At 48.5% G+C, this 25,890-nt stretch overlaps 12 protein-coding genes across 12 annotated transcripts; 3 read left to right on the forward strand and 9 right to left on the reverse strand.

Moving 5' to 3' along the window:
- Positions 1–35: 35 nt before the first annotated feature.
- On the reverse strand, positions 36–1,510 carry L228DRAFT_145633 (putative NAD(P)H-dependent D-xylose reductase xyl1). Its single transcript, XM_018329217.1, has 4 exons — positions 1,435–1,510; positions 1,158–1,366; positions 254–1,041; positions 36–129 (listed from the first exon to the last, which is right to left on the reverse strand). Exons 2-4 carry the CDS (start codon positions 1,300–1,302, stop codon positions 100–102), a joined length of 963 nt encoding a protein of 320 aa, XP_018187610.1. The 5' UTR covers positions 1,303–1,366; positions 1,435–1,510; the 3' UTR covers positions 36–99.
- A 1,243-nt stretch (positions 1,511–2,753) lies between these two features.
- Positions 2,754–3,921, reverse strand: L228DRAFT_247670 (Pre protein translocase Sec Sec61-beta subunit). Its single transcript, XM_018332701.1, has 4 exons — positions 3,821–3,921; positions 3,354–3,552; positions 3,136–3,231; positions 2,754–3,075 (listed from the first exon to the last, which is right to left on the reverse strand). Exons 1-4 carry the CDS (start codon positions 3,821–3,823, stop codon positions 3,041–3,043), a joined length of 333 nt encoding a protein of 110 aa, XP_018187611.1. The 5' UTR covers positions 3,824–3,921; the 3' UTR covers positions 2,754–3,040.
- A 171-nt stretch (positions 3,922–4,092) lies between these two features.
- Positions 4,093–5,506, reverse strand: L228DRAFT_145699 (60S ribosomal protein L20). Its single transcript, XM_018329218.1, has 5 exons — positions 5,433–5,506; positions 5,379–5,382; positions 4,817–5,001; positions 4,552–4,728; positions 4,093–4,496 (listed from the first exon to the last, which is right to left on the reverse strand). The coding sequence occupies exons 2-5, from the start codon at positions 5,380–5,382 to the stop codon at positions 4,338–4,340; spliced, it is 525 nt and encodes a 174-aa protein (XP_018187612.1). The 5' UTR covers positions 5,433–5,506; the 3' UTR covers positions 4,093–4,337.
- A 195-nt stretch (positions 5,507–5,701) lies between these two features.
- On the forward strand, positions 5,702–7,753 carry L228DRAFT_247672 (COP9 signalosome complex subunit 12). The gene is made up of 6 exons (XM_018332702.1): positions 5,702–6,405; positions 6,475–6,547; positions 6,613–6,765; positions 6,824–6,885; positions 6,947–7,361; positions 7,431–7,753. Exons 1-6 carry the CDS (start codon positions 5,831–5,833, stop codon positions 7,515–7,517), a joined length of 1,365 nt encoding a protein of 454 aa, XP_018187613.1. The 5' UTR covers positions 5,702–5,830; the 3' UTR covers positions 7,518–7,753.
- Positions 7,754–8,606: 853 nt separating this feature from the next.
- Positions 8,607–9,602, reverse strand: L228DRAFT_268558 (hypothetical protein; the record flags this gene model as incomplete). The annotated part of the gene is made up of 3 exons (XM_018335155.1): positions 8,607–8,893; positions 8,985–9,385; positions 9,451–9,602. 3 exons carry the CDS (start codon positions 9,600–9,602, stop codon positions 8,607–8,609), a joined length of 840 nt encoding a protein of 279 aa, XP_018187614.1.
- Positions 9,603–10,821: 1,219 nt separating this feature from the next.
- L228DRAFT_145720 (alpha/beta-hydrolase) lies at positions 10,822–12,358 on the reverse strand. The gene is made up of 3 exons (XM_018329219.1): positions 11,970–12,358; positions 11,726–11,920; positions 10,822–11,661 (listed from the first exon to the last, which is right to left on the reverse strand). Exons 1-3 carry the CDS (start codon positions 12,239–12,241, stop codon positions 10,956–10,958), a joined length of 1,173 nt encoding a protein of 390 aa, XP_018187615.1. The 5' UTR covers positions 12,242–12,358; the 3' UTR covers positions 10,822–10,955.
- A 551-nt stretch (positions 12,359–12,909) lies between these two features.
- Positions 12,910–14,353, forward strand: L228DRAFT_268560 (hypothetical protein; the record flags this gene model as incomplete). The annotated part of the gene is made up of 2 exons (XM_018335156.1): positions 12,910–13,319; positions 13,378–14,353. The coding sequence occupies 2 exons, from the start codon at positions 12,910–12,912 to the stop codon at positions 14,351–14,353; spliced, it is 1,386 nt and encodes a 461-aa protein (XP_018187616.1).
- Positions 14,354–15,780: 1,427 nt separating this feature from the next.
- On the forward strand, positions 15,781–16,323 carry L228DRAFT_145780 (hypothetical protein). Its single transcript, XM_018329220.1, has one exon. It carries the CDS (start codon positions 15,884–15,886, stop codon positions 16,274–16,276), a length of 393 nt encoding a protein of 130 aa, XP_018187617.1. The 5' UTR covers positions 15,781–15,883; the 3' UTR covers positions 16,277–16,323.
- Positions 16,324–17,136: 813 nt separating this feature from the next.
- Positions 17,137–17,470, reverse strand: L228DRAFT_247680 (hypothetical protein). Its single transcript, XM_018332703.1, has one exon. The coding sequence runs from the start codon at positions 17,403–17,405 to the stop codon at positions 17,142–17,144; it is 264 nt and encodes an 87-aa protein (XP_018187618.1). The 5' UTR covers positions 17,406–17,470; the 3' UTR covers positions 17,137–17,141.
- L228DRAFT_283253 (MFS general substrate transporter) lies at positions 17,465–19,913 on the reverse strand. The gene is made up of 3 exons (XM_018336096.1): positions 19,223–19,913; positions 18,897–19,165; positions 17,465–18,833 (listed from the first exon to the last, which is right to left on the reverse strand). The coding sequence occupies exons 1-3, from the start codon at positions 19,603–19,605 to the stop codon at positions 17,749–17,751; spliced, it is 1,737 nt and encodes a 578-aa protein (XP_018187619.1). The 5' UTR covers positions 19,606–19,913; the 3' UTR covers positions 17,465–17,748.
- A 769-nt stretch (positions 19,914–20,682) lies between these two features.
- Positions 20,683–22,162, reverse strand: L228DRAFT_283254 (hypothetical protein). The gene is made up of 2 exons (XM_018336097.1): positions 21,222–22,162; positions 20,683–21,155 (listed from the first exon to the last, which is right to left on the reverse strand). Exons 1-2 carry the CDS (start codon positions 22,095–22,097, stop codon positions 21,066–21,068), a joined length of 966 nt encoding a protein of 321 aa, XP_018187620.1. The 5' UTR covers positions 22,098–22,162; the 3' UTR covers positions 20,683–21,065.
- A 351-nt stretch (positions 22,163–22,513) lies between these two features.
- On the reverse strand, positions 22,514–25,829 carry L228DRAFT_220861 (ubiquitin-protein ligase Sel1/Ubx2). The gene is made up of 4 exons (XM_018330254.1): positions 25,657–25,829; positions 25,418–25,594; positions 23,407–25,362; positions 22,514–23,350 (listed from the first exon to the last, which is right to left on the reverse strand). Exons 1-4 carry the CDS (start codon positions 25,694–25,696, stop codon positions 22,953–22,955), a joined length of 2,571 nt encoding a protein of 856 aa, XP_018187621.1. The 5' UTR covers positions 25,697–25,829; the 3' UTR covers positions 22,514–22,952.
- Between the last annotated feature and the right edge of the window lie 61 nt (positions 25,830–25,890).

Raw genomic sequence — 25,890 nt, forward strand, 5'->3', positions numbered from 1 at the left:
GCAAATCGTATCTCGTAAATAGTAGCTTATTACAGATCAAGAGCAGCCGACCAAGCCCTCCACATTGCCCATTTTGACATACAGGTACTAGATCGCCATTTACGCAAAGATGGGGATATTGACGCCGTACTGAGAGAACTATAGTCAGTATACATAGACACAGACACCCATACACACGGGGAAAGACCACATATCCAACATAAACAACACTGAAGAAAAGAAAGGGGAGGGGGGAAGAATGGATATCACATACCGAAGGCGGGTCATTGAATCGCAAATCCTTATTCAAGCTACTAATCTTGTCCAGGTCCTCCTGGGACAAATCGAAATCATTGACGTGCAAGTTCTGCGCGAGGCGGTTCTGGTTATTACTCTTCGGGATGACCGCAACCCCGCGCTGCGTGGCCCAGCGGAGCAGGACCTGGGACGGGTTCTTGTTGTGCCTGTGCGCGACCTCGACCACCGCATCGTGCTCAAACAGCGACGGCACACCCTTGGCGCTGTCCATGCCCGCGTCCACAAACGACGGCGGGCCAAACGACGAGTACGCCGTCACCGCGATCCCCTCGCCCTGCGCATACTTGATCAGCTGCGGCTGCGTCAGGTACGGGTGGTGCTCGATCTGCAGAGTCGCCGGCCGGATCCGCGCGTAGCGGAGCAGGTCGATGATGAGCACGGCGCGGAAGTTGCTGATCCCGATGCTGCGCGCGAGGCCCGCGTCCACGACCTTTTCCAAGGCTTGCCACGTCTCCTGGATGCTCGCCTTGCCCGGCACCACGGTCTTGCCGTCGTACGTGAAGCCCGGCGGGTAGCGCACCTTAGGGTCGACGTATTTCAGGCTGATGGGGAAGTGCATGATGAACAGGTCAAAGTACTCGAGACCCCAGTCGGCGAGCTGCTTGCGCGTGATCGGCTCGACGTGCTCTGCGTCGTGGAAGCTGTTCCAGAGCTTGCTGACGATGAAGAGCTCCGAGCGCTTCACGATTCCTTCTTTGATCGCGCGTGCGACGCCCTGGCCGGCTTCTTTCTCGTTGCCGTAGTCTGTGGATTTTGGATTGTCACATTAGAAATAGAAAAAAAGAGGGAGATTTGGAGCAGGAGGATGAGGATGGGAGAATGTGAGGATGTGAGGATGTGAGGATGGGAGAATTACGTACCGCAAGCACCGTCAAAGAGACGGTAGCCCGTCTTGATCGCATTGTAGACCTGGTCTGCGCACGTCTCGTTGGTGACTTTCCACAGACCGAAGCCCACGAGGGGCATCTCGTAGCCGCTGTTCAGCTTGATCGTAGGGGATGCCATTGTATTCCGTTCTATACCTGCCGATTTGGTTATGGGATTCGAAGCTTCTGTGTAATTGTCTGCTCTGAAATGGACCCTTCAGTCAATATATCAAGCTCATGGGTCGAGTGGAGAGCTAAGCGTCATACATACACTCGCACAGGGGTCTTCAAACTACCGTCTATGAAGAGTGAATTCTGCTAAGGGAGAGAGAGAGAGAGAGAAAGAGAAGTGCGAATTGGGAGACTGGGAGATTACGACACTACGAGACTATTTATCCTTTTCCTACTCATGAATTAATCCTGACGTAGATAAGTCATAAGTCCGTTCACAGCAAATTACACAAGCCCATTCGCAACATTTGTCCCGTTAACTTACCTTGTAGCTTTGCCATTGTGGGGTATAGCGTGCGAGGGGCGAGATGCTTGGTGCCAAACACCCTTCGCACCTCTTCGGGCGAAGATAACTGCGGCAGGTAGAAGCGGGAACAGAACCACAAGGGTGGGTTCTACATATTGTCATGCCAAAGACCAACTATACGGCCAGTAATTTGGCTTACCTCTCCTTACGAGAGTTACAAGTCACTGGTAACTTAGCCGGTCTTCTTATCCGTTGTTGTTGATGATGCCGCCAAAGAGCAGCTGGGACCCTCGTTTGAACCCCTCGACCTCTCGACCCCGAGCCCCCCCTCCTCTCCACTCTTTCTTGCGGTCTATCACTCCCCGAATCAAGTTTAGCGTGGCTACTCTCTCCCTCTGCCGACGCCACGCCATCCTGGACGAACATGATGAGCTTGCCGCGGCCTGGTTCCCCAACCACTTCTCGACCGCAATAATGAAGTGCCGAGTGACAGGAGGAATTGTGACTCACTCTGTAGTAAGTCACAGTATGGTGTATGTCTAGTCCTTTAGTCGAAAGTGTGGAACTGTTTTTTCTAGAGGGTTCTGTACCACGGAGATAAGGTAGCTATCTCAATCGATATACAGAGTACAGGGAGTATAAACATTTTGCTCTGGGGTTAATGTGCTTGCGTAGAGTCTTCCAATTAAAATAAAAAATCAATAACCGGATCGTACAATATTAGTCCTTTATTTCATTAATAGGATACTATCTGGAGAGTAAAGATGTTTTGTGACTGTTGGAAATATTAAATATTCTTTCATCTGAATAAATGAGTTCGTGTAGTAAAGAAATATTTAACCCAGGAATTGAATTATCAAAATGTATAAATTATAAGTTTGTGATTAGAACGTAGAACTCAGAATACCGGATTTGATCAATTTGTTTTATCATCCTGTTTCAAACATCTAAAGCATTAAGCTGCATAGGATACATGATGGTTCAAACTGATCGAACCGTTATACCATACTGATTTACTGGGCGCATAGCTCGTTAATACTGGTCTTCTGTACAAGCTATAGTAGCATCCAGAGCTCCATATACAAGTTCACATATCAAGTCACTACATAAACTGATACTGCATATCCAACGATTGAATTGGTAGCCCTGAATACCGGATTGATTCTTCAAGATATGGAATGGACTCATGCCAAAAAAATGAAGAAATTAAAACATTTTATGAGCCAAAGAAACGGCCCTCTAGCGCCATACACAAGCATTTATTGTACAGAGCCTCAATGCAACCGTCAAAACAATATATCAAATAATGCAATCGGCAGTTCGTCCGCAAAAAGCTTGTCTTTGACATCTGGATATAATCAACCGCCCCTTCATCCTGTCTCGAACCGAGTGATGCACTTTATGACGAGAATTTACGAGAAACCTTGGCAATCACTATAATCAAGTCAGCATATTGGGTATAGAATACATGAATGACAGGGTGCCAAGACGTACCATGCAGAGCAATAACGCTAACGATGAAACCAACAGACAGCATGAGAACGACAAAGGGGTCAACCTTCAGGCCAGGAGACTCATCCGTGTACAGCTCTAAGAATCAAACAATTAGCCTCAAGTTTCCATTGTATTTCGATCCGTCTGGGCTCGACACGCCAAAGTGGCGTTTCAACTGAGGCTCCGTTCTCAATATCACAACAACCTGGGCAACTAACTCAACATTGTGCTGCTGCTACCACCAGCACCAGCGGCACGAGTGCTGCTTGGCCGCGCATTGGCAACTTTATCAGCTCTGTCTGCGGCGGCTTTTCTGCGAATAGCAGTCTTGGGACCACCAGGAGGGGTAGGCGAAGCTGGACGAGCAGTGGATGAGCCCACGGGCGCGTTGACGGGAGAGCTGGGTCGTGGGGAAGACTATGAATTCATTATCAGTCACTGCTCATGTTGGTCTTTTGCCTTGCCGCTACAAGAGCAGACAGAATCCTCTGGAGACAGCGATGAGCCAATGGAGGTTTTCAGCTTAAAAGCACATCATCCATCCAGAAATCAGAATGTCTTCCATTGCAACAAACTCCCAAGGGGAAGCTGTAGTTGCGGACAGGTATCGGCACCGGTAATTACAGGGCGTCGCAGCTCGCCGACGAGGCAATGAAGGGTAACAGGTAGCAGAATATCGACTCACCATGGCTAGAGAAAAAGTCTTTGAGTCGGCACCGTCACTGAGTCAATGTGTTGACAGGCGGGGCAAAGAGATAGATTGACAGATGTACAGTCGCGCTTGAGTCCCTGTTAAAGGAGTTAAAGGCCACGAGTCGACGAGCTCTAGATGGGAACATCGGCAGATTCCGCGCTAACCCTTTTAGGATAAAAATTCAGCCTCAAATCTGGGGAAGACTTGGGACAATTCTTAAGAGGGCATATTATTACACGATACATAATGAATATTTCGCAAGACTGCCCGCCGAACTCATTGCGAGGAATACATGTATTATTGCAGTAGAGAAAACATAGTCAAATATACGTTTCACAACTACTCGGGAGTCACGAGTTCGATGCATGATCCCAGGAATCAAATGTTACCCAGCGTTCAAAAAAAGTACTATTTTGAAACTTGCTATGGATTGCGCCGCGAAGTAGCTAGGTATTTGAACTACACAGCACTCCATTCATCCAACCCCCCAATCGAGCCGACAAATCCTCTAGTAGAAAGTTGATGGCCGCTTGGCAACGTAGAGCTTCTTGCCAACGCCCTTGGGAACACGGTGGGGCAAGGGGAACTTGAGGTCCTTGGTGAGGAGCTGCTTGATGTAGGGGCGCTTGACATCGTCGGCAGTCTCGAGCTCGACAACCTTGAGGATCTAGGGAGAGCATTAGCATTTGGGACAGGGGAATATCTCCGGTGGGCGGACGTACGGCGATCGACCGGAAACGAGCCCGGTGACGGGCGGCCATATCCTGGTACATGGCCTCGACGGCGTCCACACGGGACATCTCACGGTACTCCTTGTACATGTTGTGGGTACCAGAGCGGGAGTCGTAGCGGATCCAGATACCGAAGTTCTTGACCTGCTGGGGACGCTTCTCGGCGATCTAAATTTGCGACTTGAGTTAATAACACTGGTCTCGTTTGGCAATTTGACGTTTCAATTCGCAGAATCGCAGGACCAGCAAGACGTACCTGGTTCAAGCTGACGATCTCGCCGTTCGCCTTCTTGACCTTCCGAAGCTTGGTAAGGAAGTACCAGAATCGCGACTTCGCAACAATGTGGTTAGGAGCGAAGATGCGCATCCGGTAGAGCTTCGGGGTGGGGTTGGCCTCGGTGGGCAGGTGACGCCCGATCACCTGGTACTCTTGAAGACGACCTGAAGACGAAATCAGCACTTCATCCCGTAATTTCTAATATCATTCGACAATTGTAAAGGCAGCGGCAGGTAATAGAGTAAGCGGGATTTCCATCTTCGAGCGTTCGCATCGTGATCGTGGTGAACGAAAAAGCGTGTACTCGTCCGAGATGTCTCGAAACGGTGGAAGAAAATTGTCGAATATATCGCGGAACCGGTTGCATATTCGAGTCCCAGAACTTTTAAACACATTGTCGCTCGGTCTCTTCCATAGCAAAGCAGTTCGTTCCATGTCGCAATCGGTGGAAATTCCTCCCAACATTGATCCCTGGTATTGCTCTATCCCAACCTCCACTGCCCCCAGAAATGCCTCGGAAAAATAAAAAATTCATGCTTACCCATCTGCGACAGTTAGTATCAGAATTATATTTGCGGATCGGAGCGAAACTCACTTTGAAGTGCGGCGTTGTTGGTTGTCGAGGTTGTCGCTGGCGATTGATCGTTCACGGTTCGGCCGTGCAAGAATTCGCTTGAGGGCTTCGTCAAGTGTGTGCCCTCGTTCGGCCCTTTCGCCAAATATATGCTAACTAGAGTTGGCTCTAGTGCAGTCGGCCTTATTGACATCCGTCATCTATCGGCTGCTTAGTCATAAGCGTCTCTTCAGTTTACGTTCTTTGGAGCTCGATCGACATAGTGGAAGTCGGACCATCCTTTGAGCTCTCTTTGACACCGACAAGTTAAAGGAAGATTATTGCGCTTAATGTGCTTCGACTTGATTCTTCCTTGAAGTCTTAGGTCACACGGGCGTGTTTTTTTAAGTCATTAATATTCTGCAGCATCGACATAAACAATGCAGCGTGTTTTCGAGACTTTCAAACAAGCGCAGCGCATTGGCTCTGGTCCGCTTCTGTCGTCAACCCTGAGCCCTGTCGCTCCCCCTGAAGACCCAAATAGGCTGTACGATATTTATACGAGCTCAAATGAAACGAGAATAATATCTGATGCTCGCTCTGCCATCATATATCAGCAAACTGGATACAAGTTATCAAAAGCCGAGGGCAACGCATGGGTGGACATATATGCTGCTTACTGGAAAGCTGTCGGTCAAGTAATAGCCACAGAGACCGATGCTAGGGCTGGCACATGGTCAGCGGTCTATGATGCTTGGAAAGAATTGGCAAATCTGCTCATAAAAGGCTACCAAAGTGCAGACTTTGAGGCTTGGACGTTACCTTGCCTCTATGTCACCGGAAAATACCTTCGTACCTTTGCCATCAAAGCTGATGACCAAGCACGAAGAAGAGGAACAGTCACTTTTAGCTCCGGGTTCCAAGATGATATTGTGAGCGACTATGGAAAGAATGACAAGCTTGAAGACGCTGCGAGAGTGATCAACCGCATTTTCACATTGTGCATTAGTGATCGGTACGTAGGAATACACATATCAGCAAATGGGCATGCCCCTGTTGTACTCTATGCTAAGTGAACCCCTAGAGCGCCTCTGGAGGAGTCTCGGAAATGGGGCCTTTACTATGTTATAAACCTGCTATTCAAGACATATTTCAAGGTAGATTGTCATTTTCAAGCTCTATTGCCTTCAAAAGTTATTAACGAGCTGGCTGCTCCCTACAGTTGAATTCTGTTCCCTTATCAAAAAATATCTTGAGGGCCTTACAAGCAAACCGCACGGATATGCCAGTACTCGAATCGTTCCCGGCGTCACATATTGTCACTTTTAAATATTATGTGGGAGTCATCTCATTTCTTGAAGAAGACTATGTTCAAGTGAGACCCTCTGGTAAAGCATTCGATACCATTTTATTTTGACACCAATACTTTATAGGCCGAAGAAGCTTTGACCTACGCATTGGCGCTCTGCCACAAGGACGCCCGGAAGAATCGCGAGTATGTGCATCTGCCAGACCACTCAAGATAATGAGAAAATAACCATTGACGCCTCTCCAAGGTTGCTTCTTACTTACCTAATCCCATGCCGTCTTTTAACTACCCAAAGTCTTCCCAGTGCCAAGTTATTGGCTGCCTATCCTCATCTTGAGCAGCTCTTCAAGCCAATCTGCCAATGTATTAAGAAGGGCGATCTTGCCGGCTACGACAAGGCCCTCATTGCTGGCGAGGAAGAATTCGTGAAGCGGCGAATTTATCTTACTCTTGAGCGGGGCCGTGACATTGCACTGCGAAATTTGCTCCGCAAAGTCTTCATAGCAGGAGGCTTTGAGACGCCAAAGGACGGTGGAGCACCCATTCGACGCACTCGTGTTCCTGTTGCCGAGTTCGCGGCTGCGATACGGATCGGCAGTGAAATTGGACAAACCATTGACACAGACGAAGTTGAGTGCATGCTCGCTAATATGATTTACAAGGTAAGGAGCCACATCCCTCATCGTACTTCACAGTTATTATTCGACTCTCGCGCTGAAACTCGTATAAAGGGTCTCATGAAGGGCTACATTGCTCGAGAGCGGGGCATAGTCGTGTTGAGCAAAGGCGGAACAGCCTTCCCGGGCACCGGTGTCTGAATAACTCCACCGTAAATTTTGCTCTCCTTCGCCTTCGAGCTATATATACGTCGTCCCATGTCACACCGTTCTTGTCCTGCCAAAATTTTCAGTTTGCCAGGATGAACCAAGCTGCAATGTATTCCTAAGATGCCCAGCGGCAACTGAGCTAGCCAGAGGTTTGCGGAGCTTGTGGAGTATGCGTCAAGCATCCGATTCAGCTGGTTTGTTCTTCGCCTCATCTGAGCTTCACGGCATACGAAATCAGATGCTTTTTCTCTGAGCATCTACGCTCCGAATGAGGAAGAAAGAAACAAAGTGAATTTCTCATATCGAGAGAGATTCTTTGCTAGTATCACTATATCTATGCTGCAAGTCATTGCTCAACCTTTGCCCAACTTGACAATATCTAGCAGCGAGGTATTTGATTCAGTTCTCGTCTTTGAAAGCAAGTGAGCATCCGGCAAGTTTGATGATCCCTAGCAAGGAGCTTTGGCTCCTTACGGTCGTCCATATTTTACTCCACGTGCAGGTTAGGAGACTGCCTTGCTCTTGACACACTGTCCGAAAGACATGGGAAGTTGAGCGCGCAAATTCTAGTTATATACCCCTTTAACTCTTGAGCTGGTGTATCTTTTCCTTGTAATGCGGAGAGTGGCTTCAGCCCGGAATTGCCATTTCTATCGGGAATAGTCAGATACACCTGTCTTTTAGCTTTAACACCGACATGGCACCTTAGCTGAGAACAAATATATATACTCGTCTTATCATTCAAAATATTTTGTCAATTTGTCTCTCCAAGGAAAAATGCTGGACTAAAAAAAGCGCCGAAATATAATAGGAGTTGGGATATACTGCTACAGTAGTTTCCTGACGTGCTGCAACTGGAAGACCTGTGTGACAGCAAGACGTGGAAACACAGGAAAAAGAAAAAGAAAAGAAAAAAGAAAAGAGCGCGCTATATAATACTCAAGATTTTTTTGTCCCATTCTTTGCCCTCCCATGCATGCCTAATCACGAGGAATACTCTTGCCTTCAATTTCCCTACGAATAGACACGCGAAGTCGAAAAGAAAAAAAGTGTGATTAAAACCAAAAAGCACAGTCCATACTACCTCATGGAAACTAGATCGTCCATGTGATTACACATGGCCACGAAGAGATCGAAGAAGAGCTTCCCGCCCATATCCATTTCCATTTGCATCGTCCCGCTTCGTTTGAAAGTCGAGCGCGAGCGAATGATGAGGGCAATGTAATGTGCTCGAAGTTTCGAGTCCGTGTCAGGCGTATGCGCGTAGGCATAGCGAGCACTAGTGAGGATGGTGCTGCACGAGACTCCGTATTGTAAGCCCTGCTTGCGCAAGGCAAGTTGCTTTAGGCCTTCCAAGCCAAATCTCTCTGAAAACAAAAGTTACCAACCCAATCGTTAGCCCAGAACCGTCCTAAGACAGGGAAGAGATTTGATAGGGGATAAAAAAGAATCTCGTACCGGCAGCACAGTAAATAGCAGTCTCTTTCAACACTGACACCACACCCTCTGATCCATGGTGATATATCACAGGCTCCACTATATTTTCCTCATTGCCCTCCACATGGACATTGCCCGATGAATTTTCAAGTTGCCAAGTGTGTTTACGCTCATTGTATTCTAAGCGGGGATAGTAGTCGCCTTTGTAGAGATATTCGAGGACGGCAGAGAAGATTTCGGGATCTTCGTCCGGCAAGTCCATTTGTTTTGCCATCGCATTCGTGTTCTTTAACAGCGAGGCTGACTGGCCTCGACACCACGAAGCAAAGAATGGCGAGGAGACCAGGATTTCCTCGTGAGCGGCGAAGAGGCGTCGCTCGGGACCGACATTGAGAGCTACGATGGAATCTCCTGAAGCACTGCTAAGGTATCGTACACATCTCAGCTTTCCTGCTGGTTAGGGCAATGAAGGTGGTTTCCGGCCTACCTATGAGATGGTGGATTCTTGGGTGGCTTCTCTGCACGCCTCCCACCGACATGGCTTCGAAAAGACCTTCGAGCTTTGAACGACACTTTGCCCGAAGGATGCTTGGAAAAGCTACCGGACTCGCTGGTTCCCCCTGTCTTTCGGCCAAACATGTTGACCTGGGAATATCGAATCTAGCACTGATGCACTGATGGACGAGAGGGGTGTTGACTGGCTGGCTGGCTGGCCCGCCGGCCGACCGAAAGGCCCGGATCAGGGACAGAGGTAAGAACGGGACAATTACATCAGAAATGCAGGACTCTATTTGGTAATCACGAGCGATGCCTGAAGCTTGAACAGAAGAACGTGGAAAAGGCAAATGCTGAAGCGAGTATTTGCAAAGGACAAGTTGAAGGATGTGGGAGAATGTTATATGATTTAGTCAAAAGCGAGTGCTTTGCAACGCATCTATACTATTCGAAATTCTTCGGTCGGGTACCCATGCTTTACAAATACACCTACCTAGGGAAAACAGTCTTCCCTGTTCAGTGGCGTATGTAGTAGATTCAGGGACGTGCAGGCAGCGAGGAGTCACCAAAAGCAAACAAAGTAACAAGTGCAGCCGGCAGGGAGGCAACAGGGAGGCAACGGAAGACGCGGTGGGTGTGTGGGGGGGACGCGTAAAGTGGTACGCCTGCGCATGTGACTCAGCGCGGTATCAGGTGCCTGGGGTTTCGGTGGGCAAAGAATGCGACTTTCAACTCCTCTGGCTGGGGCCCTCGGGCGTTGGCATATTATAATCGCTCCCGCTGCATTCGCCAATGAGGATTGCGGGTAGCGGCAGATCGATCAAGGCAGCTTGCTATGGTAAAATAGTAGTTATTTCACCCCTTAACCATGCGTGCTCGCATAGCCTTCCAAAAAGGACCCAAACCTGACCGCTACTGCAGTGACGGTGATATTTTTGATCTGGAGCGTCTCTTTTGGTATCCTGCATGACCGAGATGAAATGCCGAATAGTAGAAAATGGTGGATGTGCCAATTGGAAAGCATACCGTCGCCGCACCTATTGGCTAACACACTGCGTCCGTACAACCTTCACCCCTGTGGGGGAGAACTCGAGTTTCTCCATACTTTCTCCTGTACCTTGCAGCCTGCATGTTAAGCGGCCTTTCCTCTCCACTTGGCTGCCTACGGTACACTTATGCATGTCTCACGTCAAACGCCCCCCACTACAGTCGCCAAGTATATGGTGGTAGACTCCCGAAACCCGGCCGTTCAGATGCAGTACAGTTTGGCTGCTCGACATACCCAATCCCCTTTGTGACATAAGAGCATGTGACGATTTTTCCACGTTAGATTCTCTGACGGCACACAGTACCTTTAATGGTATCGTATGTAAGGTCAGGTAGTTGATGCCTTGCATTGCATCGGATCTGATTGGTTGCATGCAGTGATGATTTTTGGCAAGACCGGTATTGTGTAGCTTATGCACGTAGGCCATTTACTAGCTACCGTTGAGATCTTCACGCTTTTCCCTCCTCGAGCAGATAATTACTGATGATGCGACGCCCCTCACTTCGAGACATGGCCTCAGTGTGGAGAGTCCCCGGCACTACCTCACGCTTAACCTGCAGTCCCAGATGGTTGCACAGCCTCTCGAGCTCGATGCCATGCTCCGCCGGTACCACTTCATCATTTGCTGCTTGGATGATGAGAAATTTTAGTTTCTTCCCGCCTTCCGATTTGGCGAGGCTTTGCAGTGCAGCTTCGCTGTCCCACCAATTCCATAGAAATGGCCCAAGATAGCGATAGGGAAGCCACTTTTGAGGATACATTGCTATGAGCATCTGTCGCAAGCTGGTGAATGGCGTCTCCAGGATGACGCTTGTCAAGCGTGGCTGCTGGGCATTCTTTGCAATAACTCCCTGGCCCCTGAAGATTTGTGCTGCAGCAGTAGAGGCAACGCCAGCGCCTATACTTTGACCCCAGAGGACAAATCTCGTATCTTCTCCCTCTGGTGCGTATCGCTGTTGTGCCCATTTCAAGGCTGCTGCAGCGTCGAGTTCTATACCTTTCTGGGAAGCTCTTCCGCGCGACTTCCAGAATCCACGATAAGAAACCGCTACAATCGTATATCGAGTCGCACTTGCATCCATGGGCTGTGAATTGCTCAGAGGTTTGATGACGTCTGATAGGAAAGGCAGCCTAGGAGGCAAAGAAGAAGCATTGCTATGAATATGTGTTAACAGCTTGACAAATTCAATCATCTTATTTCCGGCCCGGAAAGTCTCACCCCTGAAAATATACTATCACAACATGTCTTTGAATATTCGCCCCTTGGGAATTTGCAATGCACCCAGGATGCTCCCCAATGCAAAGGGCGATCTCCGTCCCATCCAAAGAATTGATCCTCTCTTCTGTCCATTCAATGGGAGAGGTGGCCCTCTTGTAATCTTCCAAAGTCTCTTGACGACTGAATGGAGGAATGCTGTTTACACTTAGAATTAATTCCGGTTTCACGCGAGGTGTAGACTCACTTTGGCATATATATAATCTTATTCTGGAACAACACCATCATACAGCACTTGTAGAACCAAAGACCTAAGACAAGTCCTGTAAAGACAGTCGGTGGAATCAAAGGTCCGGGAATTACATCAGTCATCAAATGCCGCCGCTGGCAAGCCCAACTCTGCGCTTCTGACGATGTGCGAATCCATGGAGCACGAGGCGGCAGAAAGGGTTTAGTAGTTGCAGGAACGCTCAAGGTGAATTTATGGGCAGTGACGCCTCTGCGGAGCATCCATGACATATGAAATGAGAATCTCAAGTAGACCTAAGGGCAATGGCTGTGTAAATGTGTCGACCTAGTTGTCATCAAATGCTTAGCTCGCTACTACAGCACTGTACCGTTGATGTTATTGCTTGGTGTGTCTTTCAACCTGAAGAGAGGACGATCGGCACTAATTGCACGGGAATATCCACCATTAAAGTCCTTGCTTCCCGACCCCACGCGAGCTAAGCGAAGGCGGTGAATATTAACAGGACCCTTCCAAAACATTACTTCATCTTCTTCGAGGAGGAGACTTCCCTTCTTCAGCAACTGTTCATCCACGCTCCTGTGGTAGTGGACTTCCATCAAAAGTGACACAGTCTTTGATTATTCTTAGTTTGCACTGTGTGTATTATGGGCTTGGATGAGCCTCGGACTCTTTGTATTGTTTTCCCCCGAGATCACTCGCTAATGACACGGGTATCAGCATTGCTTCTCCCCGATCCATACTAACCGAAGAGCCACTCTGTGAACACTAAAAGGATTCAGTGTCCAAAAGTCGTTACTGTCAAGTAAGTATGTCAAGGTTTTAAAATTTCCTAAATGCCTGGAATTTCTAATAGATCTTTCAGCTAGCATAGCTTGTTCTTTGCCACGAGCAGCCTTTCCTCTGCTTTCCCGCTTCGCTCGCGTGACATTTTGCCACAATGTCTCAGGTAAAGGCTCCGAGTGTGGAGCATATCTACGAGCAACTTAAAAAGGAAATTGAAGCCGCCAAGGCTAAAAATCGAGAGGATTGGGAGAAGCGTCAAAAGAAGGACTTGACGTCGCAAAGTCTGACACAAGATAAATCTCAAGCCGTGGAAAAGACAACCGGCTCACCTGCTATTAACCCTGAGCTTGGCAAGGAGAACGGAAATTCGCAGCCTGATAAGGTTAAAGAGAAGTCTGTAGAAGAACCGCCAGTCTCAGCACCAGCTGCTGCCACTTCGAATTCGTATGCTAGTTTGAGACCTGTCAAGAGAAAGCTTACCAGCGCCAATGGCAATCAGGCCCGGCCATTTGCGCCATCCAAAAAGCCAGTAAGAGGTCCGAATAAAACCAGCTTCACAAATATGTAAGCTCAACCTAAATGGAACGTAGATTTTCGGCTTCAATACTAATGCTATTGCTAGCCGAACCGTTGACACGCGCAGGACTGCCAATCCTGCGGCATGGTACGAAAATATAAATATGAGAGAGACATTCTCTCGCTCGGACCTAGAAGCCATCAAGCAGATTTTGACACTGGTAAAGAAAGCTCAAAGGGCGGCATCTCGTCCCGAAGAATTGGACGCAATCTTTTCTGAGATGCGCAAGCGGCTCCACCAGATGGAATTTTTTGATTTTTTATCGGGTGTGCTCATCAAGAAGTCGAAGATACTGGAAGACCAGGGCCTCCCTCTCATCTCGGACGATATCACGTATCCCTGGGACATTCAGGCTGATGCGCGTGCTTTGTTTCTCCGTTGGTATGCGGGAGCGTTTGACCCTCATCTTCTCCGAGGCGTCAATACCGAACAGAAGAACTCCAGTACTGGAGCTAAACGGACTAGTCACCGACTCGATATGCAGTATTTTGCTCGCAAGGACTGCAAAGTTGTTGGTGAGAATGAGCTTGTGAATGGACAGTGGTGGCCGCTCCAAATTTGCGCCATGAGAGACGGCGCCCATGGAGAGGTCGAAGCAGGTATTTGCGGCAGCGGAGACAAAGGCGCATTCTCCGTGATTCTTTCCTCAGGTGGTTATGACGATAAGGATGAGGGTGACACCATCTATTATTGCGGGACGTCAGGAAGTGCTGGCAAGGTTAGCCTGGGCACCCGCCATCTTCTCAAATCTCGCGATGAGGGAAACCCCGTTCGAGTCCTTCGCTCTGCAGCCTTGCCCAAGAAGAATCCTTACCGACCTTCAAAAGGCTTGAGGTATGATGGGCTTTACGCTATTGAGAGCTATGAGAAGCTGCATGAGGAAACTGCCATGCACAGGTTTTGCCTCAAGAGATGTGAAGGCCAGCATCCCATCCGTTATCGAGGAGTCGAGAAACGGCCCACCGATTACGAGCTCGCAAGTTACGCTGAAATCAGAGGCCTTTTAGGTCTCAAGTCTTAGATACTGCATGATACCCCAGTTTGAAATGTACTTTTGATCGCGTTGTTTGCTTTTGGGAGGCGAACTGGTCTAGGAAATGTATTCTGCGGATTTCTTCACATCCTATTTCATGTATTATAGTCTTTTCTCAACATTTCTCGGAGCCTGTAATGTCGGTTGGGCTCATCATTCTAATTAGTAACTAAGGACAGCGCTCAAGCCATGAGCCATGGAATTCAATCACTCTCTTCATCAAAATATCACAATAACGAGGAACTCTCGATGCCTATTCTCTCTTTAATGAAATACTGGTGATATATTGGAACTGACAAACCCACCAAGTTGTCTTGCACAGACTAGCATTTTGCCATTTCCATAATACGCATAGTGGTAATAGAAAGATGTACGCGCGGTTCAAGCAAGTTGTAAAAATTTCAATCGGGAGCCAATCCGCGGACATACGTTTATGCATCTACCCGCTTCCAAGTCCGGCAGAGAACCCGACCACAGGGCCCCAAGTCCTCAAAGCTTCCGCCGCATGCTTCCCGCTTGCTCTCCGCGTGTTGCCGTGTTCACGCAAAGACAGATAGACGTCCGACGACATTCTCTGAATTTCCTTTTCTGGACCGTATCCACTCTATCCGACACAGTGATTGGCTCTTCTGACTTACAAGCTGCCCGTTTAATCCCAACTAGGACATATGCCCAAACTTTCGTCAAACGTCTACGCAATTCAGCACTGAACCCCTCATCAGCCATGATTCTGAGCATCTTTCTTCCTCAGTCTTCCGAAGACGAGTCCCTTTTTGAAGCTATTCATACGGGGGTGGCAGAGGGAGCCAAGATGATCCTGGGTTGGGGAGGCAAGTGGTGGTCCCATGGTATTTTGGGAGGTTCGTGATAGTTACCTGAAGGTAGACGTTTGACGATGAAGAAGCATATTTCCTTTTATGGAAAGATGCATGATGCCGCGTCTGCCTGATTGGCTACTGTAGGACTAGCCTTGTCTCCGGATGCCAAATATCGTAGGACGTCTATGGAATTCGGCTCGAATTCCTCATCACCCCAATTTTGGAGCATCTTGGATCGAGCTTCAAAGGACGGTACCTTGAAGCTTGTCGTCGACAGGAGAAGGCTGGGATAAGCGGCTCCTGAAGTGGGGCGGTGATACTCGTGCCTGCCTTAGACGTTCGACGATCTTTGAGGGCGATTTCCTAATTGGGACGGTATCGAATTCATCGTGGAACGTCTAATGTAATTCAGCCCGATTTTCTCATCAACCTGGTTTCCAAGCATCTTGGTTTCAGCTTCATGCTTATGGACAGGAGTCATGAAGCTTTTCATATGGAGGAAAGTATCATGAGAGGTGTAATTATGGTGGTAGTGGTGGTTGTGGGCGTGTAGGTGGCGGAGATATTCGACCTTAGACGTTCGACGATCTTTGAAGGTAGTTTCCTAATTGGGAAGATATCAGAATTGTCGTGGGACGTCTACACAATTCTGTCCGGATTCCTCGTCAACCCGGTTTCCGAGCATCTTTCTTTCAGCTTCATGTTTCTATATGTGGATCATGAAGCTTTTCGTACGGTGTGGGGTATCACGAGAGGCGTAGTCATGATGGTGATGGGCATGGTATGGTGGTGGTGGTGGTGGTGGTGGTGGTGGTGGAGATACTCGGACTTAAGCCGTAGGATGGACTTCGAACGCAGTTTCCTAATTGGGCATCATCTCAATCTTCGTCGCACGTCTATGCAATTATGTTCGGATTCCTCATCACCCCGATTTCCGAGCATCTTTCTTCTGGCTTCAATCTGTGTGAGTGAGGCTCATGAAGCTTTTCGTATGGTGGGGGAGTATCATGATAGGTGTAACTATGGCCGCGGCCGCGGTGGTGGTGGTGGTAGTAGCAGTGGTGGTGTTGATACTCGAACCATAGACGTTTGACGATCCTCAGATGCAGTTTCCGAATCGGGACAGTATCGAAATCATCGTCGAACGTCTACACAATTCAGCCGAGTTTCCTCATCACCCGGGATTTCGACCATCTTTCTCTGAGCTTCACGATTCTGTCTACAGATCTTGAAGCCTTTTGGTCTGGTGCCAGAGCACCAAGAGATATGTAATTATGGCGGTGGCTGTTGGTGATACCTATTTATAGACGTTCGACGGCCTTCGAACGCGGCTTCCAAATCGGGAAATGACCTCAAATTGTCGTCGAACGTCTACACAAACTCAGCTCGAATTCCTGATCACTCCCGTTTCCGAGCATCTTTCTTTGAGCTTCACGCTTCCATCTACTGATCATGAAGCCTTTCGTACGGGAGCAATCCTTGGTATGAGCACCGTCACATCGTGGTGGTGCTGGTGGTGGAGATGCTCATGTGTTGACGTTCGACCATTATCAGATGGCTCTTTCCTTTTCTGGATGTGATATTAATATCTCAATACCTAATTAGGCTACACACACGTGCCTAATTCAAAAACTCGTCGGACGTCTACACAATTCAGCTCGAATTCCTCATCACCCCAGTTTCCGAGCATCTTTGTCCCCCAGGCTCAGATTCCTGAATTCATGATGCTGAAGCTTCTCGTACAGTAGCAGCTTCCCCAATGGATCGAGCGTTGGTTCGAGGTGGAGATGATGGCCAAGGGTAGACGTTTGATGATAATGGATGCTTCCTTCCCTTTCTGGAAGGGTCAAAAATAGCTCAACTCCTGATAGGCCAAGGCACGTGCCTGGTCCTAAACTTCGTCGGACGTCTATGGAATTGTGCTTGGTTCCTCATCACCCCGGATTTCGAGCATCTTTTCAATTCGCCTGCCGCTTGATTTTTCCCGAGTGAGAACCATGAAGCTTTTCGGAGGGCAGTATTTGGAGATGAGCAAGGTCGAATGTGGTTGGTGGTGGTGGTGATGATGCTTGAAGGTAGACGTACGTCTGACGGTGTTTATATGTTTCTTTTTTAGGCGTAGTTGGCCCGTGCTGCCCGCCTGTTGCCGAAACTGACAACCCGACGTGCCGGGACGGAAGTGGGTCGAGGTCGGGTAGATTGGCTAACGTATGCCGTAACATTGGGACGAAAAGAGCGAGTTTACGTGGTTTCGGGTGCAAACTATTTGAAGATGATAGATGCAGGGATTAGATGTATTTGTTATATTCCAGCTATCACTATTTCCACAGCTGTTTTGATAGCCACTGTTCCCATCTCATCTATGAGTAGTAGGAAGAACTTCAAAAATCGAACTCTAGCAAAACATGACCGACCTGACTATGCAATTTCTTGAACAATTAGAAGGAAATAAAAAGGAAATCATTATAACGTAAGCATTGGGCAAATTGAACATAAGTGGAGTTTGGGTATAAGGGTAGAAAAGCTATGAAGAAGGAGATGTGTCAGTTTTGATTCCAGACGAATTTATCCTCCGCCGGCAGCAGCCCCAAGGAACAATCTCTCCCATTTCAGGCCCAGAGATAGAACAACTGTGAGAGCCGCCGCTGTAATGGCTAGAATATAGACCGTACTGATCGAGTCGACGATCGCCGCGAGTACTCGCTTGCGCACCTCATCTGGGAGCGTTTTGATGAAAGTGGAGCTTGCGCCGGCAATGGCAGCTTGAATCTGTGTATACGGCACGTGAGGAAGGATATGCTGTATCTTTTTGCCAGCAAGATTCAGGAAGACGGTATTGGCAATCGCCAATGTGATTGTGGCACCAGAAAGCTGTCCGCAACTGATATATCCGATGGCAAGAGGCACTTCCTGCGGAGGAACTTTGGCTTGAGCGACAGAAAACGAGGCTTGGATGTACATGCCAGTGCCAATGCCGATGAGCACGCTGTATCCATAGACGCGGCTGGTGCTCGAATTCTCATTGACGGTGTACATGAGAGCTGAGCCAATGAGAGCGAGGATCCCGCCAGCAAGATACCACGGTACGTGATAGCCGGTCATGCCCATGATGGCGCCGTTGGCAACACAAAAGAAGACAAGCATCACGACAAAGGGGAGCAGTCGGACTCCAGCCTTGAGAGCGCTGTCATTCCGCACAAATTGAAAGTAAATCGGAATGAAATAGATGGCGATGAATGCCGCCGAGGCGCCGCACGCGATCAGAGCGAAGAGGATCAACATGCTCCGAGACTTGAGGAAGTGGACCGGGAAGAGACGCCTCTCCGGCTTTGTCAGGAAAGAGAATCCCTGTTGAAGAGCGAACAGGATGAACAAAGCACCAGCGGCGCAAAAGAGGCCAATAATTCGGCCGCTGTTCCATGGGTAGAGGTTGCCACCGAATCCAATGGCCATGACCAGGCAGGTGAATGCACCGACAATAAGGACTGATCCGGCAAAGTCAAGTTCCATCAGCCTCTGCTTATAAGGAACACCAGGTCGAGGGTCGGATGAAGGCAGGAAGAACAAGTACACTGGTGCAAAGAGAGCGAAAACGCAGAGGTTGATGTAGAAAGCCCAGCGCCATGTCGCGCCGCTATCTGCGAAAGCACCTATTTGGCGAGAGGGAAAGAGTCAGCCAGGTATCATAGACCGATGGTTTGAATGGAACATACCTCCAATGACAGGACCAAGAACAGTGCCCGCACCCCACGTGAGTCCGGTGAGACCGATGTATGCAGGGCGCTCTTTCACCGTAGTATTGATGGAGAGCAGGGTCATCACGCCGATATACGTCCCTACACCGCCAACACCCGCAATGGCACGCCCAACGATGAGAGCATTCATGGTCGGAGCGGCACCGCAAACGGCCGAGCCAATCTCAAACAATGTAAGATTGCCGATATAGAGCCATTTGGCGTTGAATTGTCCAAAGACTTGACCCCTATGCTGGTGGTCAGTTTTCCTCGTTCAAAATATGCTGAGGGACAAGGTCTCGTACCATATAAGATTAGTGCCGACCGCACCAAGCATAAACGCGACTGATAGCCAAGGGAGCTTTCCAATGTTTCCAAACCGTTCAATAATCTTTGGCTGTACGTCGGCAACGATGGTGTTGTCCAAGGCGAACAAAAAGCAGGAAGAGAGAATTGCCAGCACGACTGTGAACCAAACCCATCCTTTCACTTTTCGAGGAGGTTCCTCAGCAGGTTGCTCCGTCACTCCTTTTTCGGCTTGAGCAGAGTCCCCAGAGACAGATCCTTCACCGGAAGTGCCATTTGGTTCTTCTGCATCGGGTTTGAGATAGCCTTCTGGGTCTACCGGTGATCCGTCTCTAGTCTCCCTGTTTTCTGCCTCAACCCTCTTCTCGTCGGTTAAGGCCATGGCTGATTGCGAAGGGATGCAGGCTTTGAAGTGGTGGAAAATATCAAGCTAGGTGTTTAGGTTTCCAATCCGTAAAGGCAAATAAGATAAGATGAAAACACTGTATGGGGCTTCAAAGAGCAACAAGAGTCCAAGAATGGTTTTTGTGTGCAGTCGCTCAGCAGAGGCACTTCCACTGTAGAAACACGTATTCGTTATGAATATTATATAGAGATCAACAGGAGAACAATGCAACCCAAAGCTTACTTATTCCAACAAGCTAAACATCAGCACCAGCGGAGCCAATTTGCTCCGTCACTGAGAAAGCTCATGTAATCATCAAGAGTAAGGGATGCATTGTCACCGGTTTTGGCACTGAGTAGCGCTGACGCCTTACAACGCCCAAAACTATAGAAGCACGGGCATATCAAAAACTCTCTCTTTCTCCAGATCGCATCACTAAACCCACCAGCACACAGCTGGGGCCACGCGAAGCGTCCCATACGGTCGCATTGGGTGATCCCTTGGCACTGAAACTAAACAAGCCAGGCTAGCATCAAAGCGTCCTGGGGGCACCAAGGACAGACAGGATCAGTAGATAAGTGGATGAGGGAATGCATTTTGGCTTATGAATCATAGACTTTGTCCCTATGCATCTGACTCAACGCTAACGGCGTTCGGGGTTGCAATCCCTCCGGCCTATGTCGACAAAGGGAAATCTCACAGGGCCTTTACCAGGGGATGTTTATTTCCCGCGTTCCCTACGACAATCGCTCCGTTATCGCTTGGTGATTGGCTCGCCATTAAACGATCCCTGGCAAGAATAACCTTAACAAGGTCCAATGGAAATGTCTTAGTCTGGAGACGGCAGGGGAATGGCTCCCCCAGCTTCTCCACCATGTCAAGCCTGAGCTCTGCTTATCAATCCATCCCCGTTCTTTTGCAACCTAACAACCAAACGCCAAATAACTTAGCCCTAAATCTGGTGCGCAAACTAAAACTGGATGCTGCCGATCCTGAAAAAGTCTCGGCATGTTATTCTATTCTCACATTTTCCCGCGCTATTTGTTGGTCTCCCAGGCAAAAGCTTAGGACTTTCCCGTATGAGCAATTGTAGTGGATCCTCGCAGTCTTTTTCTCAATGATTCCTGAATCCTTGCCAGCTGAGCTCGCTTGAACGAATCACGGCGTTTGCAACTCTAAATCCGCTTAAAAGAAAATTGTTTGAGCTGTCAGCAATTTCGCATTCAGCTCCACTCAGGTCCAAACAGCCGGATGGTGCAATCTTTGCTGGCACGGTCCTTGGCAGACCGTGCTGGAAGTTCCGGGACATTGGGTCACGAGCGAATCTCAAACTCCGTAGCAATACATGTGAAGTACCGTAACGCGGCGATAACCTAGTGCGCAACTTCGTGGTTCATTCGCAGATCATTGATACCCACAGAATATGAGGTGCCAGCGCGTGGCCTGTCCCGCCAAACCTAATCCACCCATCGCTGCAGATCCTTGTCATACCCGATTGTAGTGAGATCAATGTTCAGAGATTTGAGCATCATATCCATGGTGAAATCCTTGTTTCAATCATTATTCAGCGAATTTTGTCCGCTTCAGTGCGCTGTGAAAGTATTCCCACTGACCTCTTTTTGGTTATCATCATAATCTCCTTGTAACGTATCTCGAGATTCTCCACGAGACATCTCGACTTCATTGATGTCGATGCCATATTCAGCACAGAGCGCGTCCCTTTGGCTCTCGTCAATCTCACCAGCTGCACCGTCGATAAAGGCCGCGTCCTTCCACTCGTGCTGTCTTTTCTGCATGTCTCTCCAGGCCGCCAGGCCGCCCATGCGATTTATTCGCGCTTGCACTCCCTCGAATACTTCCTCTGCTGCCCGCCTGCTGACCATTTTCCATTTGAGGGCCAATCCCTCAAGCTCCTGATCTCGCCTCCCATTTTGAATCTTGCGAGCTTGTTCAAAAGTCTCAAGTTCCGTGCGAGCAGCACGTATCTCCGACTCTAATTTTCGTTGAGCCCTTAAGAGATTTGCCAGTGCTGGATCTTTGCTCAACGAGCTAGGCGTTTCTTCCTGATACCTCAAGGTCCTAATTTTCGGTATAGGAGTGACAAAAGGACGCTGACCGCTTGGCTTGAGAGGTGTCGTAGAGGGCTTTACCTTTACTCGCTGCTGACTGGGCGAAGCAAAGCTGGTTGATGTATTGCTTTGCCTCAGCAACTGTTCAGATGCCGAGACTGCGCACGATAATTCATCTTCTATATCCTGGCCGTCTTTACCAGTGCGATTAACGAATGCCCCTAACTCAGCACTTGATATTTTCGGTTGCAGACTTGTTACAAACGCAGGCCGCGTAGCTGAGACTCCACCACGTTTCCTGGAAGAGTCCAGTCCGTCACTGTTTTTCGAGTCAGCTCGTTTAAGTGGTGACCGAAAAGGCTGACAGAGCTTTCGCGATGCCGCCTCGACGCGTTGTCGTTTCGCAGCCGGAGTGGACATAACTGGGAGGTCTGTAGCTACTCCGTAGCTGACCCCCGTATTTCGACTTGAAAAGGCCCAATTTGATGAAAACAGGGCCAATTTTTGCGAATTAGACTTGACCGATACAAGTGTGATGACGCGTGGGCTTCCAATCAAGGTCTCTTAGGCTATAACCTAGTTCGTGGTAAAGTATCAAATTGGCCTAACTTGTCAACAGGTAAGCAGTAAAATAGTGAGGTAGTATTCGGGGGAGCTGTCCTATCGAATTGTGGGGTAGTAGCGAACAGGTACGTATAAGATTTTCACCGAAACTCCAGGGCCTTGCTCCCTACCTTAGGTAGCAAGTTCGCTGATCCGAGACTTCATTACCGGGAATTAGAGTTCTATCTGCGGGAAGACAATAGTTTACGTTCCCACCCCCGAACCGTAGTGGGGCTGATGCCAAGAGATATTTTCGGTCTGCTAACTGCATTGAACTACGAATTCTGTCGAAGATACGCTTCGTACTCCGTATTATTAGGCTAATTTGTAGGGCCAATATGTTACATCATCCAGAGGCTCGAAAATAACGAGAAGCTATTGAAGCGGTGCTTGAAGTACACAATTATGAGAGTATCATCTCATCGAAAACAATACAATTTACTCTGTTCTCCTGTCATAATCATCTACATTGGTGAAGGAATAGGGGAAAGGAAAATTACGATCCAGCAGGCAATTTGGGTACAGCCCAATATATTCTCGCCGTTAGCCTGCAGGTCAAATATAGTAAAACGTCCTCTCTTGATGCAATAACCCATAATGCTTGTATACATGCCGCTCAACTTTTTGCTCTTTTTTTGCAATCAGAAACCGCTTGGCTGTTATATCAACAAATCAATGTGCAACAGCACCAGCAACCCAGCGATTGAAGTCAGGATCTCCTGGCGGAGGGAAGAAACCACCATCTGGTTGCTGGCCAGGAACTGCCGGTCTGCCAGCTTCACCTGCAGCATTACCACCAGCGTTTCTTTGCTGCTCAGCTGCTCTTTGATGATTCAATTGCCGCTGTTGACGGTAAAACATCAGGAACGCTAGTGTCGCCGCAAGACCGATAATGATCAAGCTCTCCATCATACCGCCATCGAGATCGTCGTAGTATTCATCGCCTCCGGGCATCCCTTCTTGACCATTGGGATCTGAAAGGTCATCATCATCCAATTCGTTATAGTAGCTCTGATCTTCCGCTAAGAAATTGTGGATCCATTCACGAACCGACCATTCTTTTTTAACCACTTGAAACTCGAAATTAGATTAAGAGAAAAATAATGAAAAGGAGGCTGGCGCTTACCTGGCTCGCTTTGAATTGATTTCACTCTGCCATGAGTGACAGTGTTCCAGAAACTTCGCATTCTTAGCTTCAGCAAACTTAGCGTGACTGGAAGATAAGCCTCTGAGTTTGTTTCTAATGCTTGATCATAGAATCGCTTTGCCAAGTGAAAGTCTTGCTCAACACCGACTCCATTCTCATGCATCCACCCCAGATTCCAAAGCGCTTGAGCACTTTGCTGAAATTCGGCAGCGGTTTGATAACAAGCAGCGGCTTTTTCGCTGTCAGGGTCTGAACCTAATCCAGCAAGGTAATAATCTCCCATTTTCACCATCGAATCAACATTGGATTGCTTTGCGGAGCGCGTCCAATAAATCAGCGCAAGAGCTTGCAATCGAGAGTCATACTGTCTTGCATTTCTTAGGCGTGAGAAGACATTGGTGGACAGCCAGGATTCCTTGTGATCGAGGATGTATGCAACATTTGCCTGAGCTGTCTCGTAGCCCTGTTCTGCCGCCATCATATACGTAGCGAGGGCAAAGTCTCTGTCGCCGCTTTCATATGCATGGTTTGCTTCCGGGAATGAGGAATGGATAGCCTCAGCTTTCTCGGCAACAATCTTGTAATAAGTCGTTGCAACGCCACACGATTGGTCGCGTCCAATGCCTTGGTTACTGATCTCAGCAAGAAAATAAAAGGCTTCAATGTTTCCGTGCCGAGCTGCTAGTTCAAAGTACTTCGTTGCCACTTGGACATCGCCCTGGTCTAATAAGAGCGCCCCGAAACGTACTTGAGCAGGGGCGAAATCCTGATCTGCAGCTGCTTTGAAATAGTCTGCTGCTCTTAATGGATCTTTAGGTAAAGACAGACCATTGAGAAACATGAGTCCCATGCTGTATTGACAAAGAGAATCCCCGTTCGCCAAGCCGCGTCGGAACCAGATGAGTGCTTTGTCAAAATTCTGCTCTACTCCTTCTCCGCGCAAGAACATTCGACCAAGATATCCAGCGGCCTTTGAAGCAAGTTTTTCGATGCCAGGTCCGCCTCCAGCAATGATCTTTCCATCTTTGCCCCAGTAGCGTTTTGCGACAATCATAAAGTACGTTTTAGCCCTTCTATAGTTTTGCCTCAGCACTCTTGAGCCGTCATAGTACAGTTTCCCCAGTCCAAAGGTGGCTTTCAGGTCTCCTTTTCTTGACATCAAATCCAAGTATTCCAAGACGTCGTCCATGGACGCTTGACTCTCGGTGCTTGGGCTTCCTCTGTTGGCGTTTATTCCTGAGCTAACAACACTGGCTCCCTCCCCATAAACGCCGCCGTCATCGTCAGATAGTCTGTATGAATCCTTGACCAACGCTCGACCTCCCGGAGGCCCAGACCTGAAATATTGTACCGCTTTGTCGGCGACCCTTTTGTAATAAAATACCGCCTCATCGCAATTTCGAGGGGTGGCGATTCCCGTGTAGTGTCGAAACGCCACAGTCATCTCTGAACGAGTCTCTCCACTTAAAGCAGCGAAAGTGTGATACAACAAAGATTTGGCCTGATCCTGCACTACAGCTCCGCCGAAACCTGTACCATAAAGAAACCCGAGCATGTGTTGAGCTGCAGTATTGCCCTTCAAGGAAGCCGCCGAGTATCTGTTCAACGCTTCGCTGTAGTTTTGAGGGTAGGAAAAATTCCCCCAGAAATTCAGATCCCCTAATATGTTGCCTGCTTCTGCATGTCCTTGATCGGATGCAGCTTTTAAGAGCTCGACGGCGGTCAATAACTTGGGATCCACGGTGGCCCGCACGTTCGACGTCTTCGATTCCTCTTCTTGGGGTGCATCTTTCATGAACAAAAGAACGAATGCTTCTTTCGCATAATAAAAGATTCCGCCAAATAAACTGGAGCCTTTCTTTGTCATCGGAAAACCATCGCGGTGGACTTCAAGTGACCGCAGAAGGGCAAGCGCTTCCTCCACTAACGGGGCACCTATACTTTGTAAGTCTCTTCATTTTCAGAAGATCTCCGGAGAAGAGCTGCTAACCATTCGCTTCCCTTGAATCACTCGCTCGTCTTTCGTCATTGGGGATACCAATGTGTGAAACGGGCTTCGGATGCTCGAGCTGTAACTCGGGAGCTTGCTGGGCTTCATGACGCTGCAGTTGGCCATTCAAGACCTCTTGCTGTCCACAAGCTATATGTACAAATGCGCATGTGATGACTGCACGGAAATATAGTATATTAGAATTGGGATTGAAATGAGCGCCTACCGCTGGAGCTTACCAAACAGTAACGGCAGCAGCCGAAGCTGCCGACCTCTCATGACGGCTGTCTTAAGTGACCCAAGACGGGTTGAAGATACTAGGAATGGAGAACATCAGATGCAAACAATCCTTATATTAAAGGAGCCTAGACATGAGGTAGCCCTGTTGTTCTTACACAAATAGCATCTCACGAGATGTGGACAGCTTGCCTACTTGGTTTACTTGGTCGCATGTCACCCACCAGTCACTGGCA

The sequence above is a fragment of the Xylona heveae genome (assembly GCF_001619985.1).
Source record: "Xylona heveae TC161 unplaced genomic scaffold L228scaffold_6, whole genome shotgun sequence".
Lineage (NCBI taxonomy): Eukaryota > Fungi > Ascomycota > Xylonomycetes > Xylonales > Xylonaceae > Xylona > Xylona heveae.

What these genes read in the sequence shown, in the direction of transcription:
- L228DRAFT_247670 (XM_018332701.1), bottom strand. An exon ending in TAGCAGCAGCACAATGTTGA is followed by an intron (nt 3,232 to 3,353) that starts GTTAGTTGCCCA and finishes TTTGATTCTTAG; the next exon opens with AGCTGTACACGGATGAGTCT. An exon ending in TAGCGTTATTGCTCTGCATG is followed by an intron (nt 3,076 to 3,135) that starts GTACGTCTTGGC and finishes ACTTGATTATAG; the next exon opens with TGATTGCCAAGGTTTCTCGT.
- L228DRAFT_283253 (XM_018336096.1), bottom strand. Translation starts at nt 19,605, where the DNA reads ATGGCCTTAACCGACGAGAAGAGGGTTGAGGCAGAAAACAGGGAGACT. An exon ending in GTCGGCACTAATCTTATATG is followed by an intron (nt 19,166 to 19,222) that starts GTACGAGACCTT and finishes CCACCAGCATAG; the next exon opens with GGGTCAAGTCTTTGGACAAT. An exon ending in TCTTGGTCCTGTCATTGGAG is followed by an intron (nt 18,834 to 18,896) that starts GTATGTTCCATT and finishes CTCGCCAAATAG; the next exon opens with GTGCTTTCGCAGATAGCGGC.
- L228DRAFT_247680 (XM_018332703.1), bottom strand. Translation starts at nt 17,405, where the DNA reads ATGTTACGGCATACGTTAGCCAATCTACCCGACCTCGACCCACTTCCG.
- L228DRAFT_145633 (XM_018329217.1), bottom strand. Translation starts at nt 1,302, where the DNA reads ATGGCATCCCCTACGATCAAGCTGAACAGCGGCTACGAGATGCCCCTC. An exon ending in TCTCTTTGACGGTGCTTGCG is followed by an intron (nt 1,042 to 1,157) that starts GTACGTAATTCT and finishes CAAAATCCACAG; the next exon opens with ACTACGGCAACGAGAAAGAA. An exon ending in GATTCAATGACCCGCCTTCG is followed by an intron (nt 130 to 253) that starts GTATGTGATATC and finishes TAGTTCTCTCAG; the next exon opens with TACGGCGTCAATATCCCCAT.
- L228DRAFT_145780 (XM_018329220.1), top strand. Translation starts at nt 15,884, where the DNA reads ATGTTTCTATATGTGGATCATGAAGCTTTTCGTACGGTGTGGGGTATC.
- L228DRAFT_220861 (XM_018330254.1), bottom strand. Translation starts at nt 25,696, where the DNA reads ATGAGAGGTCGGCAGCTTCGGCTGCTGCCGTTACTGTTTG. An exon ending in TGATTCAAGGGAAGCGAATG is followed by an intron (nt 25,363 to 25,417) that starts GTTAGCAGCTCT and finishes TACAAAGTATAG; the next exon opens with GTGCCCCGTTAGTGGAGGAA. An exon ending in ATCAATTCAAAGCGAGCCAG is followed by an intron (nt 23,351 to 23,406) that starts GTAAGCGCCAGC and finishes TCGAGTTTCAAG; the next exon opens with TGGTTAAAAAAGAATGGTCG.
- L228DRAFT_145720 (XM_018329219.1), bottom strand. Translation starts at nt 12,241, where the DNA reads ATGTCATGGATGCTCCGCAGAGGCGTCACTGCCCATAAATTCACCTTG. An exon ending in AAGATTATATATATGCCAAA is followed by an intron (nt 11,921 to 11,969) that starts GTGAGTCTACAC and finishes AAGTGTAAACAG; the next exon opens with CATTCCTCCATTCAGTCGTC. An exon ending in GTGATAGTATATTTTCAGGG is followed by an intron (nt 11,662 to 11,725) that starts GTGAGACTTTCC and finishes ACATATTCATAG; the next exon opens with CAATGCTTCTTCTTTGCCTC.
- L228DRAFT_247672 (XM_018332702.1), top strand. Translation starts at nt 5,831, where the DNA reads ATGCAGCGTGTTTTCGAGACTTTCAAACAAGCGCAGCGCATTGGCTCT. An exon ending in ACATTGTGCATTAGTGATCG is followed by an intron (nt 6,406 to 6,474) that starts GTACGTAGGAAT and finishes GTGAACCCCTAG; the next exon opens with AGCGCCTCTGGAGGAGTCTC. An exon ending in GACGCCCGGAAGAATCGCGA is followed by an intron (nt 6,886 to 6,946) that starts GTATGTGCATCT and finishes CGCCTCTCCAAG; the next exon opens with GTTGCTTCTTACTTACCTAA.
- L228DRAFT_145699 (XM_018329218.1), bottom strand. An exon ending in AGATCGTCAGCTTGAACCAG is followed by an intron (nt 4,729 to 4,816) that starts GTACGTCTTGCT and finishes TCGCAAATTTAG; the next exon opens with ATCGCCGAGAAGCGTCCCCA. An exon ending in CTCGTTTCCGGTCGATCGCC is followed by an intron (nt 4,497 to 4,551) that starts GTACGTCCGCCC and finishes TGCTCTCCCTAG; the next exon opens with ATCCTCAAGGTTGTCGAGCT.
- L228DRAFT_283254 (XM_018336097.1), bottom strand. Translation starts at nt 22,097, where the DNA reads ATGTCCACTCCGGCTGCGAAACGACAACGCGTCGAGGCGGCATCGCGA. An exon ending in ATGATGATAACCAAAAAGAG is followed by an intron (nt 21,156 to 21,221) that starts GTCAGTGGGAAT and finishes GATTGAAACAAG; the next exon opens with GATTTCACCATGGATATGAT.